Genomic DNA, 21,656 nt, shown 5'->3' on the forward strand with positions numbered 1-21,656 from the left:
TAAATCACCCACTCCAACTATTGATGTATCAAAAAAAAAAAAAAAATTTAATAATTTTTCATTGTAAAAAAATTGCAATATTTAGTATTCTATTTTATAAACAAAATAGAAAGACAAAGTAGTGTAGTGATTTGATCTACTATATATTAGTTTTCAAACTTGACTTTGCATGATATAGTGACCATACAAATATGCATGTTTCATACCTACTCAAGAATGCGAATATCATTTTGATAAAATAAAAATGCAACTATAGTTCAATTATTTTCTTATATTCTTCATTGTGTTATATATATGGAAATCTAAATAGTTAAGATTACTTTTAGTGAATTTACAAATAATCAAATATTTAATTTTTTAGATGACTTGTATGTCAATTGTTGTCAAAGCAACTAAATATGAGGGAGAATGTCATATTTTAAATCTACTAATACAATTATTATTTCAAATAAAAATTGTTTCTTATATAGAATTTATAAAAATATAATCATATAAATTTATTTAATATAAATAATTAGTGCAAAATTATAGGTAATTAATATATGTACTTACTCTATTGGCTAATTCAATGAACTAATATTTTAATATAAATGCAAACTTTGTTGAGATGAAAGCCTAAATATATAAAGAAAAACTCAAAGAATACGTTACATGGCAAAACCTTATGCTATCACATATGAGATATCTACTTTTATATATACAAGTAAAGAGAACCTATCTCTAAGTAAAATGAAAATTAGATTACACCTTACTAAATTACCCATACTTATACATTTAAAAACACACGTGAATGGACCAATCTCAAGGTAGAACTTCTCACGATGTCAAGAGAGTCAAAAAAGAACCGATTCCAAAGAACCACTAGTATGTTTCTCTATTTCTAAAGTAAAAGTAGAGAACTTCATGTGATGATTTTTTTTTTTTTTTTAATAAGTAGAACGTGTAATGATTTTTTTTAATAGATATATGATTGATTTTATTTTTATTTTATAGTTCATTAATATTGGACTCTTAGTATTTTGCAATTATTAACTCACTTGGCACAAAATTTAAAAACATAAGTGGACTATGGATATATGGCAATTAGCCCACAATTGAAAATCTAATTTGAAACATAATTGAATTTTCTCTTAGTTTTGGTTTGGTTGTAAATAAATATATACATAATTCTAAATTTCCAAATTCATTCAAACTAATTCTCTAAATACTTAAATCAAACTAAAAAAAAAATCAAAATAAACTTAAGTATATAGTAGGTCGGGTTGGGTTAAATAAATTGAAAAAACTATTAACATAAACCTAACCCAACTTGAAGCTAAAAGAAAAGAAAAAGTTACAACCCAACTCAATACACGCGAACTAATTTAAAATATTGGATTGGATTAATTTCATTAGGTTTATAGGTTGGATCCACAGGATTTTTTTTTTAAAATAACTATAAAACCCAAACTATATTATTAGTTAGCCAAGGTTTGAAATTATTTTGGTTTCTAACAAATCGAGTCCAAATGACTCGATTTTGGGGTTATAAAATCGAGTATATTGTACTCGATTTTCCTATTGCACAGGAAGTTGAGCTGGACAAAGTGTCCACGTAGGCCTGAAATTGAGTCTAATGGACTTAGTTTTTGTACATGGAACTCGAGCCTAAAGGACTTGATTTTTGTTAATGGAAATCGAGCCCAAAGGGCTCGTTTTTTGTTCATGGAACTCGAGCCCAGAGGACGTTTTGTTCAGCCACATCACCCAATTCAAACACGAGCAGATATTTACACTCCCATACACCTCACAATAGTCACTCACACTCAAACCCACACTGGTCCTGCCTCTCACTCTTCAAACCCAAACACCAATCGTCACTCTCACTTTGCCTCGCGCGGCGCCACTCCGAGTCTCAAACCCACATCGATCCTCACAACAGATCACTCACACTCAAACCCCACACCGGTCCTCACAGTTTCTCTCACTCTTCAAACCCAAATACACTTAAACCCAAACACCAGTCCTCACTCTCACTCAAGGTCTTTAGCTTACGGCGTATCATCATATAGTAGCATTGGATAACCAGACCTTGAAATGGGAATCCGTTATAAGGGTTGGCATTGCTAAGAAGTCCACTATAGTATATATTTATATGAATCATTGTCAACCTATAGATCATCAAGTGCAATTGTGTTAATGACAAATTTATAACTCTCCATTAACATCAATCACAAAACTTTGCATATGAAATGCCAACAATACTAACCTCAACCAAATTTGCATATACTCACCTCAGGTCACATACAAAAATAGCCATTACCAATTTCATATTCTTTTAAAATTCCAAATCATTCTAGGGGCATGACTTTTAAAACCCATTCAAATAAGTTGCGATGAACAAAAATATTATACCAACCAGTTATCTATTGAAATCTCTGTTACAAATCTTAAACAAATATATCTTGAAATAATTTATGCTAAAAAGACTACAAATACTATCTTAGGTATCAAACTCATAATCCATTTCATACCCATGATAAAGACCTAAAAGTACTAAATATTCCTAACAATTGATCACAATATTTAGTACTAAATATTCCCAATAATTAATTACAATATTAATTTTTTTTTAAACCTAGCATTTTATTAATCACAATATTTACACTAACAAAAAAAAAAAAAAACAAATATTCCCAATATGTTGTAATAACATAATTAATCACAATATTTGGTACTAAATATTCCCAATAATTAATCACAATATTTTTTTTTAAAAAAAACCTAGCAAATAATTTAATCACAATATTTACAATAACAAAAAATAAACAAATATTCCCAATATGTTGTAATAACATAATTAATCACAATATTTGGTACTAAATATTCCCAATAAATCACAATATTAATTTAAAAAAAAAAAAAACCTCTGCAAATGATTTAATCACAATATTTAGTACTAAATATTCCCAATAATTACTCATAATATTAATTTTTTTTTAAAAAAAAACTAGCAAATAATCACAATATACTAACAAATAAACTAATCACAATATACTAATAAATAAATTAATCACAATATTTACACTAAAAACAAAAATTTTCCTAATATGTTCTAATTTTTTCTTTAAAAAAAAAAAACCACAATATTAATTAACAAAAAATATTCTCAATATTGTAAAAACATTACCTATGAGAGAGTGTTGTTAAGATTATTGTGTGAGAGTTGAGGAAAGTTGTGAGTGAGAGTGAAGAGAGGGTGTGAGAGCTTAGCTGAAGAGATTAAGTAGGACAGGTAAGGGGGAAAAAAGGTCCCAGTTGGGACCCACATGCAACATGTGGAGGGGTGGTGGCCATTAATAGAAAATTGAGTCCAATAGAGTCGATTTCCTTTAGTAGAAATCGAGTTTAACTTACTCAATTTACATCCACATGCTGCAAGATTGTGGTGGAACCACACCAGGAACTCGAGTCTAGTGGACTCAATTTCCATACGTGAAACTTGAGTCCATTGGACTCGATTTCCATACCCGTACTATGTGGACAATCCAAGTTAGCTGCTGGCGCAACAGGAAATTGAGTACAAATAGCCCAAAATCGACCCCAACGTGCTCGAATTGTTAGATATCTAAATTGTTTCAATAGTTTGCTAACTAACAAAATAGTTTGCATTTTACAGTTATTTCTGAAAAAATGCCTGGATGCACACCCCTAAACATACAATTGTTCTTCCAATGTAAGGATCTTCTTCTTGGTTTTTCTAATCCGCGCCTTTTTGTTAATGAAAAATCTTCTCGATTCCTTGAAACACTTTATAATGGCATTGATTACGAGATACAAATAAATGTATACAATACATGAACAAGAACAACCACCAAGTAGGCAAACAAAATGAATAATAATTGTTGTGGCCAAAAAACCAGTCATTGAACAATACTATTTTATTATATTTACTACTATTATTTATTTAATTTAAAAATAATAATAATAAATAAATAAAAAATAAAAAAGGAAGCCCGAAGCTTGCAAGTTGCAATATGGTGACCGACCAACCATGGCCCCAACCACAAATAAGATAAAAATTAAGCAAAGAAGAGAAAGCCCACACTTCGCTCTGTTTCAACACTTTGCTCTGTTTCAAGATTCAACTCGTGGTTCAAGAAATGGCCACTGAAACTCCATTGCTATTAGACACAATTGAAAAGGCCGCAGACTACAAAGGCCGACCTGTCCTGAGATCCAACTCTGGTGGTTGGAGGTCTGCAAGTTTCATCATAGGTAAGGAAGTACATGGTGATTACTTTGCTTTTTTTTATTTTGGGCATAAAAAAATATACATGTATGATGGGTTTATTATACATATAGGTGTGGAAGTGGCGGAGAGGTTTGCGTATAATGGGATTGGCCGCAACCTGATAATGTATTTGACTGAGCAGCTGGGGCAGTCAACAGCGACTGCAGCTGTGAACGTCAACACCTGGTCAGGAACTGCGTTGTTGCTTCCACTCTTGGGTAGGGATGGCCATACCCATTAGGTAATGGATATCCAACCCTACCCGATCCAATTATTCTGAGTAATACCCAGTTCTTAATGGGTAGAAGGTAATTGGGTAGGGTTTGGATATTATCCAAATATTTTGGGTAGGGTTTGGATATTATCCATTTACCCATTATTACCCATTTAACTAATTAGATCTAACTCAAACCAAACTCAACCAAATTATTATGGGTAAACCTCAACCCACCCAATTAACCAATAATCAAAATTACCAAATTGCCCCTAAAACTTGAAAATGACCAAATTATTCATAAAATCCTCTAAAATTGCCGAAATGCACTCCAAACCTAAAAAATGACCAAAATATCCCCGAAACATAAAAAAAATGACCGAAACACCCCCAAAACCTAAAATATGACCAAAATACCCCTGAAAACTAAAAATTACCAAAATACCCCATAAACCTAAAAAATGACCAAAAGACCACTGAAACCTAAAAATTACCAAAATACCCTCTAAACCTAAAAAATGACCGAAATACCCTCAAAATATAAAAAATTACCGAAATACTCTCTAAACCTAAAAAATGACCGAAATACCTCCGAAACTTAAAAATTAGCAAAAAACCCCCGAAACACTAAAAAAAATGATTGAAACACCCACGAAACCTAAAAATGACCAAAATACCCCCGAAACTAAAAATTACCAAAATAACCCCTAAACCTAAAAAATGACTGAAAGGCCACTGAAACCTAAAAAATGACCAAAATACCCCCCGAAACCTAAAAATTACCAAAATACCCTCAAAACCTAAAAAATGACCAAATACCCTCGAAACATAAAAAAAATTACTGAAATACCCCCCTAAATCTAAAAAATGACCGAAATACTCTTGAGACCTATAAAATTACCAAAATACCCCGAAACCTATAAAATGACAAAAATGCCCCTAAAACCTATAAGATGATAAAAATACACCCAACCCTAAAAAAAGACTGAAATAACTTCGAAACCTAAAAAATGACCAAAAGATCCCAAAACCTAAAAAATAACTGAAATACCCCCAAAGCTTAAAGAATAACCAAAATACCCCCAAAACCTAAAAAATGACCAAAATACCCCTGAAACATAAAAAATTACCCCTGAAACCTTGAAATTACCAAAATACCTCCGAAATCTATAAAATTAACAAAATAGCCCCAAAATATAAAAATTACCGAAATACCCCTAAAACCTAAAAAATGAAAAAAAATTCCCCCGTAATCTAAAAAATGGCTGAAATGCCCTTAGAATCTAAAAAAATGACCAAAATAACCCCGAAACCAAAAAAAATTACCATAATTCCCTCAAAACCTAAAAAATGACTGAAATATTCTTAAAACCTTTAATCTTGACAAAAATACCCTTGAAACATCCAAAATACCCCAAACCTCTATTTTCATAATTTAAAAGGTTACAAATGTATTTTGGTCATTTATAGGTTAAGGGGTACTTCAGTCACTTTAAAGTTTTCAAGGGTGTTTTGGTCATTTTAGATATTTTCTGGGGGTATTTGGTTGTTTTAGAGGTTTAGGGCTATTTTGGTCGATTTATAGGTTTCGGGGTATTTTTGGTAATTTTAGAGGTTTGGGGTTATTTTTGGTCATTTTGGAGGTTTTGGGCATATTTGGTCATTTTACAAGTTTACGGCTTATTTTGGTCATTTTATAGGTTTGAGGGTATTTTAGACATTTTATAGGTTTTAGGGGCATTTTTGTCATTTTATAGATTTCGGGGGTATTTTGGTCATTTTTCAGGTTTACGGAGTATTTCGGTCAATTTTTAGGTTTCAAGGGTATTTTGGTAATTTTCAAGTTTCAGCGGTGTTTTAGTAAGTTTTTAGGTTTCGGGGATATTTCAGTCATTTTTTAGGTTTAGGAGTTATTTCGGTCATTTTTTAGATTTCGGGGGTATTTTGGTAATTTTTAAGTTTATGGGGTATTTCAGTCAAATTTTAGGTTTCGGGGTATTTCGGTCATTTTTTAGGTTTAGGGGGTATTTTTGATAATTTTGGGTTTCGGGGGTATTTTGGACATTTTTAGGTTTCGTGGGTATTTAGTCATTTTTTAGGTTTCGGGGGTATTTTGTCATTTTTTTAGATTTAGGGGGTATTTTGGTAATTTTAAGTGGTTTTTGAGCATATTTGGTAATTTTGGGGGTATATTGGTCATTTTAGAGATTTAATGGGTATTTTGCTCATTTTAGAGATTTTGAGATATTTTGGTCATTTTAGTGGTTTTTGAGCATAATTGGTGATTTTAGAGAATCAGGAGTATTTTGGCCATTTTAGAGGTTTCATGGGTATTTTGCTCATTTTAGAGATTTTGAGAATATTTTGGTCTTTTTAGTGATTTTTGAGCATATTTGGTGATTTTATAAAAATTGGGTTTGGGTAGGGTATGGATATCCATGGGTAAACAAACTGGGTAACAATTGGGTATGGATACTAATTGGGTAAGGTAATTAGATATCCATGGATAAATTAATTGGGTTGGGTATGGGTATACCCTACCCATACCCTACCCATGGCCATCCCTACTCTTGGGAGCCTTCATAGCTGATTCTTATCTGGGCCGCTACCGCACCATTATTATTGCTTCTTGCATTTACATTCTGGTGCGTATCCTTATCTTAGACAAGTAGAATCTAAGCTCAGATTTTGTGCTCTTCTTTTTTTATCCAACAAAAGGAAATTAGAGTAATGTTACGAATACAATAATTTTCACAACAATTGAATTAACAAGTTTTATTGGCTCTCGTTGTCATTGGACCTCACCATTTTGTCACCTCAAAGTTCTGAAATATTTTGTAAAAAAATTTGTTATAAGCATTAAGATGGTCTAATGTCTTGATCAACACTTCAACCTGCCATTCTCAGAAAAAAAAAAAAAAAAAAAAAAAAAAAAAAAAAAAAAAAAAAAAAAAAAAAAAAAACACTTCAACCTGCCACTTAATTATTCTTCTTTTTACTTTATGCATTGCAGCGACCTCCTGGCTATCTACCAATATAATCACAGCAGAAAAACTGGGCCCAATTGTTACATGTGTTTAAAAACTAGAAATTATTGTTTGAAAATATTTATGAAAATTCGTGTCGATGAAAAAGTGTATGGAAATATGTGTAACGTTGTTTAAAAACTGAAAATGGTTGTTTGAAAACACAAACCAAACACCCCCTAAGTTGTAAAGATCTCATAGCTGCTTCTCTAAGTGCATAAATAACACTTAGCACTTGTTCACAACCGAAGACCGTCCTGTCACACCTTTACTAATACTAGAAAAAGGAACTCTTCTTACAATGGGGGTGACAAAATGGAGGATATTGCCAAAGTTTAGTCAGTCCTCTCTTCCTCATAAGCTTTTTCATATCTGCATAAGCAAGAATTCTGCTAGGGATTAGTACGTTTTCATAAAACAAATGGTTCTTAGGATTGTAGTCACAGCAATTTTTTTTTTTTTTTTTTTTTTTTGTGGTGGGGGTGGGGTGGGGGGGAATGGGGAGATTAAGCATTGTCAGCTCACCTAGGTTTCATCTAGTGGTTCAAAAAGCATGACAAGATAGCATCAGCTTTCAGAACCAACTCTTCCCAAACCAAACAGTAATGTTTCAGCATTATATATTTTTTTTAGTTAATTATCATTGGCTTAGATTGGGAATAATTTCAGGGACTAGGCCTGCTGACTCTGTCAGTGCTTCCTTCTCTCATCACATCTAATCACATGGACACCCTCAAAGTTAGATTATGTTCTTCTGAGCTCCACCTCCAAGTGATTTTATTCTTCATCTCTCTATATCTAGTAGCAGTTGGGCAAGGTGGATACAAGCCTTGTGTCCAAGCTTTTGGAGCCGACCAGTTTGATGGAGAAGATCCAGTGGAACGCAAAGCCAAAAGCTCATTCTTCAATTGGTGGTATTTTGGTCTATGTGCAGGTACTTTTGTAGCAATGTTGATCATAAGCTATGTACAAGACAACCTTAGTTGGGGTCTAGGATTTGGAATACCTTGTATGGTGATGATCATTGCCTTCGGTGTCTTCTTGCTTGGTACTAGAACTTATCGATATAGTATTAGTATCAAAGAGGAGAAAAACCCATTTGTAAGAATTGGTCAGGTGTTTCTTGCTGCAATTAAAAATTGGCAGACTACCCCATCAGAAATAGCATTTGAAGAGGAGGCTTGCAGAACCCTGCGACGCTATGATTCTGAGAAATTCAAGTAAGAGATGAATTTTCTTTCTATGCTAATTTATTAAAAGGAAAAGGGCTATACAAAAGCAACAAAAAGGTTGAATGAGGAATTTTGATAGATTTTTTTAAGGATTATATGCACTGTTATTTCAGCAGTCACTACATGCTTAGCTATAGCTATTCCTTCTACACCAAAAGATAAGAGTTGGAATTTTATGTATAGATGTGCATGGTAATATGATATAGAGTGGATACTACTTATGGGAGAAGAGTGAACTCCTAGAAGAACATTCAGCGGATTTTATTCTTACATGTTATAGAGTTAAGCATGATACCAAGAGAGAGAAAAATGATATATTTCTTTGAAAATAATGCAAGGATTCAACGCACAAATCAAAGATAATTTGTGTGGTTTAGGTTGGTGATTTTTTGAAGCTACTCAATCATTTTTCATGTGGCGTGTATAATGTCTCTATTTCATTTTTCTTGATGCTCTTTCAGAATATGGACATTTTATTTCATGAAATCAAATTCATCAATTATTTCTAGTAATCTTTTGTGTTAGAGATACATACACTGCACGTATAGCTACTACATAATTTATTTTGCCTATGCTCCACTGGATTACCTAGGGACATAAACTCAGTTTCCTAGAGAAGGAACTCTACATGATGGCATTGACACCTAAGAAATCCTTGTAATATCACTAAAATTACTTGTACCACCAGACTATGGTTCCTTATTAGGATATAAGACTTCACTGTACCTCAAGGAACTTCTACTTACCAAAAAAAAAAAACCAATATCAGGAACTTTGATTATATTACTAATAAAAAGAGTCATACATCCAGTTTTCCAACTAATGGACAAGTCTTGCTCCTCTTTCAGTCGAAACAAAATTGGTTTACTTAAAACAACTTTTAATTCCTTTCATAGATCTACACTTATACAGAATTATTGGGATCCTCAATGTGGCAGGTTCCTTAACAAAGCCTTGCACGGTAAGGTTTGTACTGTCAATCAAGTTGAAGAAGCAAAGGCAGTTCTTCGGCTTGTTCCAATTTGGGCTACTAGCTTGATTTTTGCTATTGTGACGGCACAGACTGCAACTTTCTTTACCAAGCAAGGTGCCACCCTTGACCGAACAATTTTTCTTGGCTTTGAGATACCAGCTGCCTCACTACAATCCTTTATTGGTTTGTCCACAGTTCTATTCATTCCCATATATGACTGCATTTTTGTTCCTATAGCAAGAGTTTTCACTAGGAAACCATCTGGGATAACTATGTTACAGAGAATTGGAATTGGGATGCTTTTATATGCTATTTGCATTGTAGTTGCAGCTTTAGTTGAAATAAAAAGGCTGAAAACTGCTAAGGAATTTGGGCTGATTGATATGCCACATGTGACTATACCAATGAGTGTGTGGTGGCTTCTTCCTCAATATGTTCTGTCAGGCATTGCTGAGGTTTTTCTCATGATTGGTCTTCAAGAATTTTTCTATGATCAAGTTCCAATTGAATTAAGGAGCATGGGTCTCGCTCTTTATCTCAGCATTTTTGGGGTTGGAAATTTTTTAAGCAGCTTTCTTGTCTTTGTCATTGAGGAAGCTACTAGTGGATTTGGCAGAGATAGTTGGTGTGCTGATAATCTTAATCGGGCACATCTTGACTATTTTTATTGGCTACTTGCAGGACTCTGTGCAGTTGCATTCACTGCCTACTTGCATTTTGCAAAATCTTATATTTATAATAGACAAAGTACAATTTAAGTACAATATATAAGTAAATTATTGTAAACTACGAAAAATTATTAAGTGTTCAAGAGTACAAAGACGTAGTATTCCCTTCTCTCACATAAATGGTAAATTTCACCATAAATTTAATTAGCCTTATCACACACACACTATGTGAGTGCTAAGAGGCTTTTTTTTTTTTTTTTTTTTTTTTTTTTTTTTTTTTAATAAAAAAAGGTTTTTCTTTTTCATCTTAATTCGGGGTTAATTCGAGGTTAATGTATTTATCTAGTAAATTTTATGCGTTTATCAATCACTAAAATAAATAGACATGAGTGTGATATTGTGATGAGATTTAAGAACAAAATAAATAGATACCAAAATAACATTAAAGTCGTCATTATTTGGTGTGTGGGTGTATTTATTTTTCTTCTTTGTTTATTATACACCACAACATATACACCTTGTATATTTCCTTAAAATAATGTGTTTAACAAATTTGGTCACATGGTATTGTACTTATAATAACATGCATTAATTTGTCCTGAAATTACACGCTATGAGTTAATTGCACAAAATTAATAAGTTAATAGCATAAAGTAAAATTTTAAATTATTTTTTGAGTTAAGAACGATAGAAAATTTATGAAGCTATACCTTTGTCTACAATGGGAAGGAGAAAAGCGGGAAAATCCTCTTATGGCTCTAGCCATATGGCTCCTTAGCAATACTTGCCAACGTTTGTACACAATAACACTTTTTAGGAATAGCATGGAACGAACATAGGAATGGCATCAGAGTGAGTATGGGCAGTGGCTAAAACAGACGCTCTTCAGTATGAAATTTCTAGAGAATGTACTTGTACAATACAAAGTGTCACCAAAAACACCATCTTGATAGGGGTATCTGTTTTATAATGGTAGCACATCTTGGCATGTAGACTTCATCAATAAGTTCTTGATTCCATGTACGAGTTGGCTCAGGAATAAGCTCTTACATTGTGGTATACAATGAGGTTTAATGCCTTTAAGTGTAATTGGAGTAGGTAACCATTGATCCTTCCACACATTTATCAACTGTCCATTCCCCAAACTCCATACAGATACACAGCTCCACGCCCAATGAGCACTCTTGCTGCCAAAATACTCTTCCATGTCTCTCAAGGTGTCCATACCCCATACATCATACAGCCCAATTTGACACCATTCCATTTGTTTTCATCACGTATGAGGGCATCAAAATGATGTTTTGAAAAAGACAGGAAAGATAAATCAACATCCTAGGACCAAACAGCGCATTACTTTTCTATTTATTGTATTGTACATGTACTAGTTTGTCATTCTTTTTTTCAATTCTCACGACAGTTTTTCTTACCCCTAATACTAATAGACTTACACTCCTACTACAACTCTTATATAAAACTAATGGGTCCTACTTAGTAATGTTAAAAATAAAACAACCTAATATTTTGCGGAATAGGAGTCAGAAGCCTAATAGAATTCTAGAAAGAAAAAAAAAAGTATATATAATATAATATTTAAAAAAATGCTTTTAAGCAGGCCTCCCATCATTTTTTTTTTTTTTTGGTGGTACCAGTCTCTTTCAATTTGAAACTTAGAATTTCTGTTGAGTTTGAGTCAAGTCTATATATTCACAAGTATATTGCTATACTCTTAATACTTTAATTTTGATTTATTTTTTCTACGAAGTATTTATTTTGAAGAGTTAAATTATATGTTTAAACTGTTTATATTTAAATAAATGAATATCTTGATTTGACTATTCTTAACCATGAATTTATAATTCAAATTATATGTATTTTTGAATTTACAATTACCATGCGAAGAGCTGAGAATAATCGAAAAAAATTAGGCTTGAAAGTAAGCTACATTTGCAACCTAACATCTATCACAAGTATGGAGAGAGAAGCCAACAAGTCGTTGTAGTATAGTGGTAAGTATTCCCGCCTGTCACGCGGGTGACCCGGGTTCGATCCCCGGCAACGGCGTCTCTTTTTTTTTTTTTATACTTTACTTTACTTTACTTTAAAGCAAAAAACCTTTTTTGAACCACAGACCAAACAAGGGTTTCAAACTTTAAACGTCAAAAAAACCAAAACCCTGTCTCTGTCTCTCCTCAATAGACAATAGTCAATCCTCATCCTCTTCAACAATTTTAAGAAAAGAAAGAAAAGGAAGTATGAGTTTTGGGTTCGGTGGTTGTTTCAGTAGTATATCATCAATCAGCACCACCACCACACGTTTTGTTCCTATTTGCTACCGTTGGTTTGGTTCTTTTAACCTTAACTGTAACAAAACCCTAATAACTCGTTTGTCTTTGTCGGATTGGACTAGTTCTTCTTCTTCTTCTTTTGCTTCAATGTCAACGACATCCACAACCACCACAGCTTCTTCGCCCACTGAACGATCGGTCGTAGAGTCCCCAAAGCCTAAGCAGCAGCCCTGGCTCATTGTCGGCCTCGGTAACCCCGGCAAGAAGTACCAATCCACTCGCCACAATGTCCGTACTATCCCTCTCTCTCTGTTTTATTGAACTTCAAATTTAGCTAAATTTAGTTGCAATGTTCTTTGTTGTAGATTTTTTTTTTCAATTGTGATTGTAATTTCTTTATGCTTATCATCACACGAAAAGGCGGAAAATAAGGATGTGATCATATGATAATATGACAAGTAAATGAAATTTAAAGTTTAAATTACTATAAAGAGATTGGAGAGAAAGCGGAAAATGAGCTCTAGTTCAAATGGCACTTGCTATGTTCATAAAAATCAATAATCGGGTGAAGAATGAGGTCGTGGGTGGTACGTGTGTAATTCACCAACAACTAGGGGAAAAAAATCCTAACTTTAATGAGAGGGGTCCTTAGGATGGAATTCATAGTTTTAGCTGGTGCCTTAAATTTTCGAACTTGGTTAAACAGGGCTGCCAGCATTCCAGTTATCAAAAAAGTTTCTGATATGCATGAGGTTGGGCACTAGTTTTGTTTACTTATTTATTAACAGAAAGCATTATTGGCAATTTTCATAACATGGTGCATGATATATGGCGAAGTGAGCTAGAGCTATCTTGAGTACATTGGGTTGGTGGCGTATGGGATTATAATGAGGTGGGATTCTGTGCAGGTGGGCTTTGAGATGGTGGATGCTATAGCTGAAGCTGAAGGGATATCAATAAGCAGTGTTTCCTTCAAAGCTCTGTTAGGAAAAGGTTTGCCTTCTTTTTGAACTTTTTGGGTTAGTTGATTGCACATATAAAATCTGTTAAACAGCCAATGATTGTGATGATGAATTCGGCTTTATTAATCAATAGGCAAGTTAACGCAGTGTGACAATTTTTGTATCTTACTACAATGTGATAATTGTGGTCTAGTTGTCATATTTCATGTTTGTGAGATGCTTGAAGGTGCTAGAAATATTTCTTTTTTTAATCATCATTCACATAATGTTCTCTATAGATGATAGAACCTTCCTTTTAGTATATATTTCTAGGAAGGGGGAAATGTTGGAAATAAACATTTGATGCAGGATTTAACTGGTTTCTGGTTCTTCTATCTTATGATTGCATTGCATCAGTTTGATATAACATGGGGATTAGATTAAGATTCCTACTTAACATTTTCTAGGTTTCTTTTAATTTTTATTTGATGATGAATCTTGTCTTATCAGAGATTCTAAATAAAACCAAGCTTGTTTTGAGTTCCCTTGATATCAGAGTTAGCATGCTTAACATCCACTACACAGGGTATACCACCTTAAGCCTTAGCAAATGATAGGTTTGAAGCAGTTCCTCATTATGTTTGTTGAGCAGAAATCAGTGGCTTAAAAACTGGTTTGCTTATATATTTAGTGTTGAATTAATACGATTTGATATTTCAGGTTTTATTGGAGATGTTCCTGTTATGCTTGCTAAACCCCAAACTTTCATGAATGCAAGTGGTGAGTCTGTAAGTAAGCTATCTGAAAGATTTTTATATTTATTAATTATCAAGTTCTCTCCTCCAGTTATTTTCCTATGGTTTTGATGAGGATTGGTTGGTGAAGGTTGGGGCTATCGTTTCTTATTACAAGATTCCGTTAAAGCAAGTTCTTGTGGTAAACATCTTGCCTACTACATGCACTTTCTCACAACCTTTTTTTTCTTGTAGATCTTCTTGAGTTCTGATTCACTATTTTTCTGTTCAATCTGAATTTCTGATTTTCTTCTACAGATTTTTGATGACTTAGATTTGCCATTTGCAAAATTGCGGCTATTGCCAAAAGGTGGACATGGAGGACATAACGGGTGATTTTTTTTTTTTTTTTTGATAAGAATGGGTGATTGTTATGCCACTATAATGTTATATTTCTGCTGATACAAAATTTTTCATGGATATAATTCAGCATCTTATAGAAAAGATAGTTACCATTCTTGAATATAGTTCTTTAGAGTTTGCACTTTTATTTGAATAAACTCTACTTTATACCCTTTTATGTTTGGGTTAGTTTTCAATTTTTGTTTATGTTTAAAATTTTTCAATGCTCATCCCTAATGTTTGACACTTTCAATGTTATCTTTTTGTCTATTACTGTGATTAATGTGGCAGTTAAATGCCATATAAGCATGCAATCCTTATAATGTGTGACAATTGGTTCAATTAAAAATATAAAATATGTCATGTCAGTTAAAAAATACAAGTCATCAAATATTAAATCTCTCAATTCCTCCGAAAAGAAGCCAATGACCTCTAGGTCAAATGATATTTCCTTGTGTTTCCAATGAAGACATTTAGAGTTCAAATTCCTTCTCCTCCACTTAAAAATGTGTCAAAAATTTTCTTCAAAAAGACAAGAAAAAAAAGGTTCTCATCTCAAAGTAAACCTCATTGCAGCTTCTCTTTTGCCTCACCACAACCACCTATGTGTCTCACCCTATGTGCTTCAAAGCCACTCTCAATCTCACTTGCCTTGACCTTACACCATTAACCATCTTGTTACTTTACTATCCCAGTAAATCAACCTCCAATTGTTGTTACTTAACTCAAGTCAAATTTCTTAACCAAAATTTAAAAGCCCACGCACACCAGATTCTCACTACTAACATCTCACCTAATCCCAAAATCTCTCTCTCCCTATTTCCACTCAAAAATCTATTCAGTCCCCCATTAAAACCAAAATTTGGGTGGGTTTTTCGTGACAGGTTTGGCAACTCATGGTGGTTTTGTTGGCCATGATGACTGGGGCACAGCTGGTCATGGTGACCATGTGGTGGTACAGTGCTGTGCCAGCTTGGCCGTATGGTGATGCATCTTGGGCCACCATGGCCGTGCAATGGGAGAAGGTTAGAAAAAAAGGTGGGTGGGGGGGGGGGGGGGGAGAAGAAAGTGGGGTGAGCTATATAGATTTTTTTCCCCTGACGTGGTTTAATAAAACTATATTGTTTTGAGCTTGGTTGCCATTTGACAGCCCCATCATTCATGGAAATGGACTGAATGACAACATTGAAAACAATGTAAAATATTATGGATGAAACTGAATTGAACATAAGGGACTGAAATGACAACTAACCCAAATATAGGATGTGTAAAGTGAACTTTAGTCTTTTTATTGCACAGAGTCTCAGGCCTTTAGTCAAAAGATAGACCTTTTGTATCACCTGAAGACCAAGGTTACTGTGCACATAATTCCAGGATTCTGTCTCCTCTTGGACAGAAAAGATGTGAAAAAATCTCCATTGTCCCAACCACAATCCTCCCCATACTGGAAGCAGCTTGTGGCAGCGCAGCCGGGGGTGGGGGCAAAAAGAGGTTTTGGGTCCAAAAGATTGAACATGTCTATTAAGGTTAAGATTTTCATTACAAGTAATATTAGGACAATCAAATTGATTGATGTTTAGAGGTTCGTCGTCAGGACCAGGGGCTATTGGTAGTTATTAATGTCTTTACGACTTCTTTCTTGGAATGTTAGGGGGTTGAATAACCCTCAGAAGAGAGAGGTTTGTAAGAATCTTTTGAAGGATTGGAGATGTGATGTTGTATGTTTGCAGGAAACTAAGCTTGCTTCTTCAAATTCTGCTCTTGTGCGAAGCTTGTGGGGTAGTCCCTTTGTTGATTGGGCGGTACTGGATGCGGTTCAAACATCTAGGGGGGTTTTGCTGATTTGGGATAAACGGGTGGTCGAGAAAATTGATGTATCTGTTGGTCAATTCTCTGTTAGTGTTCTTCTTAGGAGAGTGTTGGACGGTTTTGAATGGGTCTGCACTGGTCTTTATGGTCCTAATGCTGATCATCATAGGGCTGCTTTGTGGGAGGAGCTATCCAGGGTACGGATCAGGTGGAACACAGCTTGGTTTTTATTCGGTGATTTTAATATTATTAGATACCCCTGTGAGAGGCTTGGTTGTGAATCTTTTAGTCCAGCCATGTTCGCATTCTCGAACTTTATTGAGAATAATTATTTAGTGGATCTTCCATTGGACGGGGCATCTTTCACCTGGTTTAAAGATGCTGAGCCGCAGGCTATGTCCCGTATTGACAGGACTCTTGCTTGTGTGGATTGGGTGGATCATTTTGGGAATGTGACTCAAAGGGTGCTCCCTCATGTTATTTCCGATCATTGTCTGCTCTTGGTGGAAGCTGGTGGAGTGGATAGGGGTCGCTGTGCTTTTAAGTTTGAGAATATGTGGCTTAGATCTGAGGGTTTTCTCGAGAGAGTTAAACTTTGGTGGGAGGGGTATAGCTTTTTGGGCTCCCCTAGTTTTGTTCTAGCTCAGAAATTAAAGGCTCTAAAAGAAGGCCTTAAGAAGTGGAATAAGGAGGAATTTGGAGATTTGGCATTTAGGAAGAAGTGTTTGCTGGCTGAATTATTGGGTCTAGATGCTAAGGAAGAAATGCGGGGCCTCTCTAATGAGGAAGAGTGCCGTCGAACTCAGGTTAAAGGTGATATTGCAGCTTTAGCTGCTTTAGAAGAGACTTTTTGGAGACAAAAGTCTCGTGCTTTGTATGTGAAGGAGGGAGATAACAACACTCGATTTTTTCATAGACTAGTGAACTATCATAGAAGAACAAATCACACTAGAAGCATTGTGGTTGATGGGGTCTTATATGAGGACGGTTCTACTGTAAAAGCTCAGGTGGTTCAGTTCTATCAAAATCTCTACAAAGAGCCAGATATATGGCGTCCAACTGTGGATGGATTGGATTTTGATTGCATTGGAGAGGATGAAAGGTTGGCCTTGGAGAGGGAGTTCTCTAAAGAAGAGGTGATCCAGGTTTTGATGGAGATGGAGGGGGATAAAGCTCCTGGATCAGATAGTTTCACCATGGCTTTTTTTCAAAAATGCTGGAGAGTGGTGGAGGAGGATGTTATGGCTGTTTTTGAGCACTTTCACATATATTCAGTGTTTGAAAGGTCTTTAAATGCCTCGTTTCTCACTCTAATTCCCAAGAAAAATAATGCTATTGATGTTAAGGACTTTCGGCCTATTAGTTTGGTAGGGAGTGTTTACAAGCTGCTGTCTAAGGTGTTGGCAAATAGATTGAGGGTTGTGCTAGATAGTCTCATCTCCGAGTCCCAAAATGCTTTTGTTGGTGGGAGACAAATTTTGGATTCAGTGCTTATTGCTAATGAGTGCCTAGACAACAGATTGAAGAGCCATGTGCCTGGGGTGGTTTGCAAATTGGACATTGAGAAAGCCTATGATCATGTGAATTGGGACGCATTGTTTTACTTATTGGCTAGGATGGGTTTTGGGGTGAGATGGAGGGGGTGGATTAAGGCTTGCATAACTACTGTTCGTTTCTCTATTATTGTGAATGGATCCCCGGTAGGCTTTTTTGGAAGCTCTCGTGGGTTGAGACAAGGTGATCCGCTGTCCCCTCTTCTTTTCCTCTTTATTATGGAAGTTCTAAGTAGGCTGCTGAAGAAAACTGAGGATTGTGGTCTACTTCGTGGCTTTCGTGTGGGGTCTACTAACTCTATAGGGGTACGCATTTCACACTTGCTGTTTGCAGATGATACCATTTTGTTTTGTGATGCGTCTAGAGATCAGTTGTTGTCCATTAGGCTGGCATTGACTAGCTTCCAAGCTTTTACTGGTCTGAAAGTTAATGCGGGGAAGAGTGAGATTGTTCCTGTTGGGGAGGTTGAAAATATAGATGTGTTGGCTGCCATTCTTCGTTGTAGGGTGGGTAGTCTGCCTTTGAAGTACTTGGGTATGCTGTTGGGCACCCTTTACAAAACAGCATCTATGTGGAATCCTATTTTGGAGAGGATGGAGAAGAAACTCTCGGGTTGGAAGCGTCTTTATTTATCTAAGGGGGGTAGACTTACCCTGGTGAAGAGTACTCTTTCTAGCCTTCCTACGTACTATCTATCCTTATTTGTCATTCTTGTAGCTGTGGCTGATAGATTGGAGCGTATTCAGAGGAAGTTTTTATGGGGATCTTCAGAGGAGTGTTTCAAATATCCTTTGGTGGCTTGGGAGAAGGTGTGTTTACCGATAGCTTTGGGTGATCTGGGGATCAGGAAGTTAGTGCACTTTAATAAAGCATTGTTAGGGAAATGGTTATGGAGGTTTGGGCGAGAAGGCACTCATCTTTGGAGGAGGGTTATTGCTTCTAAATACGGTGAGGGTCAAAGGGGGTGGAGTTCTAAAAGTTGTAGAAGGGCTCATGGTTGTGGTCCATGGCGTGGTATTCATGATGGTTGGGAGAGCTTCTCCAACCATGTGTCCTTAGTAGTGGGGGATGGCTCTCGTATTCTTTTTTGGCATGATAAGTGGGTTGGAGATAACACGCTTAATAGGCTTTATCCTCAGTTGTTTGTGTGTTCTAACGACAAGGAAGCTTACATTTCTGATGTTCTATGCTACCAAGAGGGTGGTAACGATAGAATCTGGAATTTGAGATTTCATAGAAACTTTCATGAAAGGGAATTAGGGGCTGCCTTATCTTTCCTTGAGTTCATTCAATCTTGGATCCCTAGGGGTGGTGGGAATGACACCTCTCATTGGTGTCTCAAAGGGAATGGCATATTTGATACCCGGTCCTATTACAATATCATTAGGGGTGCAATTGATTCCAATTTTCCGTGGAAGGGTGTTTGGAAAGCTAAGATCCCTAAGAGGGTGGCTTTTTTTGTGTGGACAGCGGTTCATGGGCAGATCCTTACTTTGGATAATCTTAAGCTTAAGGGGCGCATTTTGGTGAATAGGTGTTGTATGTGCCATCAAAATGAGGAAACCGTGGATCATCTTCTCCTCCATTGTCCGGTAGCTCACTCTTTGTGGGTTTATATGCTTCAGATCTTTGGGATACATTGGGTCATGCCTGGCTCTGTGGAAAGCTTGGTGTATTGTTGGAGTTTTTGGCTAGGAAAATTTAATTCAGACATATGGAATATAATTCCCGGCTGTTTGATGTGGATTGTTTGGATGGAAAGAAATCGGCGCTCTTTTGAGGACACTGAGAAATCCTTGGTTCAATTACAAGCTCTGTGCCATAAGACTTTATTTGATTGGTCTAGGTGTTGGGGCTTCTCGGAATGCTCCACTATCTTAGAGTTTATTTCTTCTCTTAGTATTGCTTTTTAAGTTTTTCCTTTTAGTTGTTTTGCTGTTTATTCTGTTTATTGCTTTTCCTTGTGTTCACCATCATGAACACCTTGTATTGGCTTTTGTCTATTTTTTAGTTTGTTTTAATAATATTCTTATTACCTATCAAAAAAAATATATTAACATGAAAACAAAAGAAGAGTAAATAAAATCTCCTATTCTACACCTGAGCCTTGAGGGCACTAACCCACTGGGATGACTCAGACACCAGGGTGTCAAACACAACAATTCCCAATTTTTTGGACTCAGTACACTGTTAAAATATATCTATCTTTTTGTGTTTTAGTATCTGTTTTACTTATGAATGGCTGCTTGTAAGGATGGTTTTACATCTCAACATCCCCACCCAAAAAAAAAGGCTGTTAAAATTAATTCTCATTAATTGCTTTCCCTTGCAGGATGAGGAGTGTCATTGATCACTTCAAAGGGAACCGTGATTTTCCTCGTTTAAGAATTGGTATGCGCTTAAAAGCACTAAGATAATTGCCATTTTGTGTGTGTGTGTTGCTAAAAGCTCTTTTTATAACCAATTTGTCATTAAATTGGTAACTTATACTAGGTATTGGACGGCCTCCTGGGAAGATGGATTCCATCAACTATGTTCTCCGCCCCTTCAGTAAACAAGAACGTGAAGAGGTATGTAGAAAGTTTTTCATGGACTTGTAGTGGAGAAAAACATGCAAAATACATTTTGGATTCTAATTATTCAATAAAAAATGTATTTTCAGTTAAATTTTACATTTCAAGATGGGCTAGAAGCAGTTCGAATCCTTTTGCTGGAGGGATTTAATAAAAGTGCCACATTTGTTAACAGTGCCAAACCCTTGGAACAACTGGGTTAACCTTCAGCATAAGTTAATGAATTTTTGGTGATCATAGACAGGTGGGTCCTATTCATGAAGAAGAATGTGCATCTCAGTAACTGAACATTGCTTTTATGATTTTCCAGATGAAGTAACTATTAGTAGACATTATTTCCAAGCTACCTTGGGAAAAAGGAAATATGGAAGGCACCATGGTGGCTCAGAGACAATCATTCTTTGAAAGAAAGTTATAGCAATAATTTTAATAGGAATATTATGCTTTGTTCTTAACAAGGACATTGTAATATTTTTCATTAGAAATCCAATGCTTTATACAGGTTTTATTTATTTTTATTTTTTTGGGGGGGTGGGTGTTAATAGGATGGTTCTTTCTAACATTTTTTTTATTCTATAGAATTGAGAGTAATATTATGTGGCTCAATTAAATGCATGGCAATGCCTATGATCTAGAGAACATCTTGTTGCAATTTCTTGCACCACATCTAAGTGCTCCATCTTCTGGTCTCATAACAAGTTTGTAATATTAGTTTTGCTGATTCAGGAGGGCCAACCAGTCTTTCCAAGGCATTTTCATCCAAAATATGACAAATGAATCCCTTCTTATTGTCTGCATTAAGTTCTTTCTTTTCATTTGTTTTAACTTTTTAACCTTTTTTGTGCATGATTAATAAGTTTATTTTTCTGGTGGTTAAGGCTGCCTATCTACTTCTTCCAAACCTTGCAGAAACGAAAGATTTATGTGTTTTGAGTATTAACCTTCACTTATCAGTTTTTGTAAGGTAGAATC

At 35.2% G+C, this 21,656-nt stretch overlaps 2 protein-coding genes and 1 non-coding gene across 3 annotated transcripts; all 3 read left to right on the plus strand.

Annotated features, from left to right (window-relative positions):
• Positions 1 to 4,022: 4,022 nt before the first annotated feature.
• On the plus strand, positions 4,023 to 10,566 carry LOC126703628 (protein NRT1/ PTR FAMILY 5.10-like). The gene is made up of 5 exons (XM_050402653.1): positions 4,023 to 4,257; positions 4,345 to 4,483; positions 7,054 to 7,132; positions 8,183 to 8,733; positions 9,684 to 10,566. The coding sequence occupies exons 1-5, from the start codon at positions 4,143 to 4,145 to the stop codon at positions 10,474 to 10,476; spliced, it is 1,677 nt and encodes a 558-aa protein (XP_050258610.1). The 5' UTR covers positions 4,023 to 4,142; the 3' UTR covers positions 10,477 to 10,566.
• A 1,809-nt stretch (positions 10,567 to 12,375) lies between these two features.
• On the plus strand, positions 12,376 to 12,447 carry TRNAD-GUC (transfer RNA aspartic acid (anticodon GUC)). Its single transcript has one exon. It is a non-coding gene; the product is annotated as a tRNA-Asp (tRNA).
• A 55-nt stretch (positions 12,448 to 12,502) lies between these two features.
• Positions 12,503 to 21,336, plus strand: LOC126702179 (peptidyl-tRNA hydrolase, mitochondrial-like). Its single transcript, XM_050400838.1, has 8 exons — positions 12,503 to 12,959; positions 13,580 to 13,664; positions 14,333 to 14,400; positions 14,498 to 14,548; positions 14,665 to 14,738; positions 20,444 to 20,502; positions 20,605 to 20,681; positions 20,774 to 21,336. The coding sequence occupies exons 1-8, from the start codon at positions 12,639 to 12,641 to the stop codon at positions 20,885 to 20,887; spliced, it is 849 nt and encodes a 282-aa protein (XP_050256795.1). The 5' UTR covers positions 12,503 to 12,638; the 3' UTR covers positions 20,888 to 21,336.
• The last annotated feature ends 320 nt before the right edge of the window (positions 21,337 to 21,656 follow it).

Source organism: Quercus robur, chromosome 10 (assembly GCF_932294415.1).
Source record: "Quercus robur chromosome 10, dhQueRobu3.1, whole genome shotgun sequence".
In the NCBI taxonomy this organism is placed as follows: Eukaryota; Viridiplantae; Streptophyta; class Magnoliopsida; order Fagales; family Fagaceae; genus Quercus; species Quercus robur.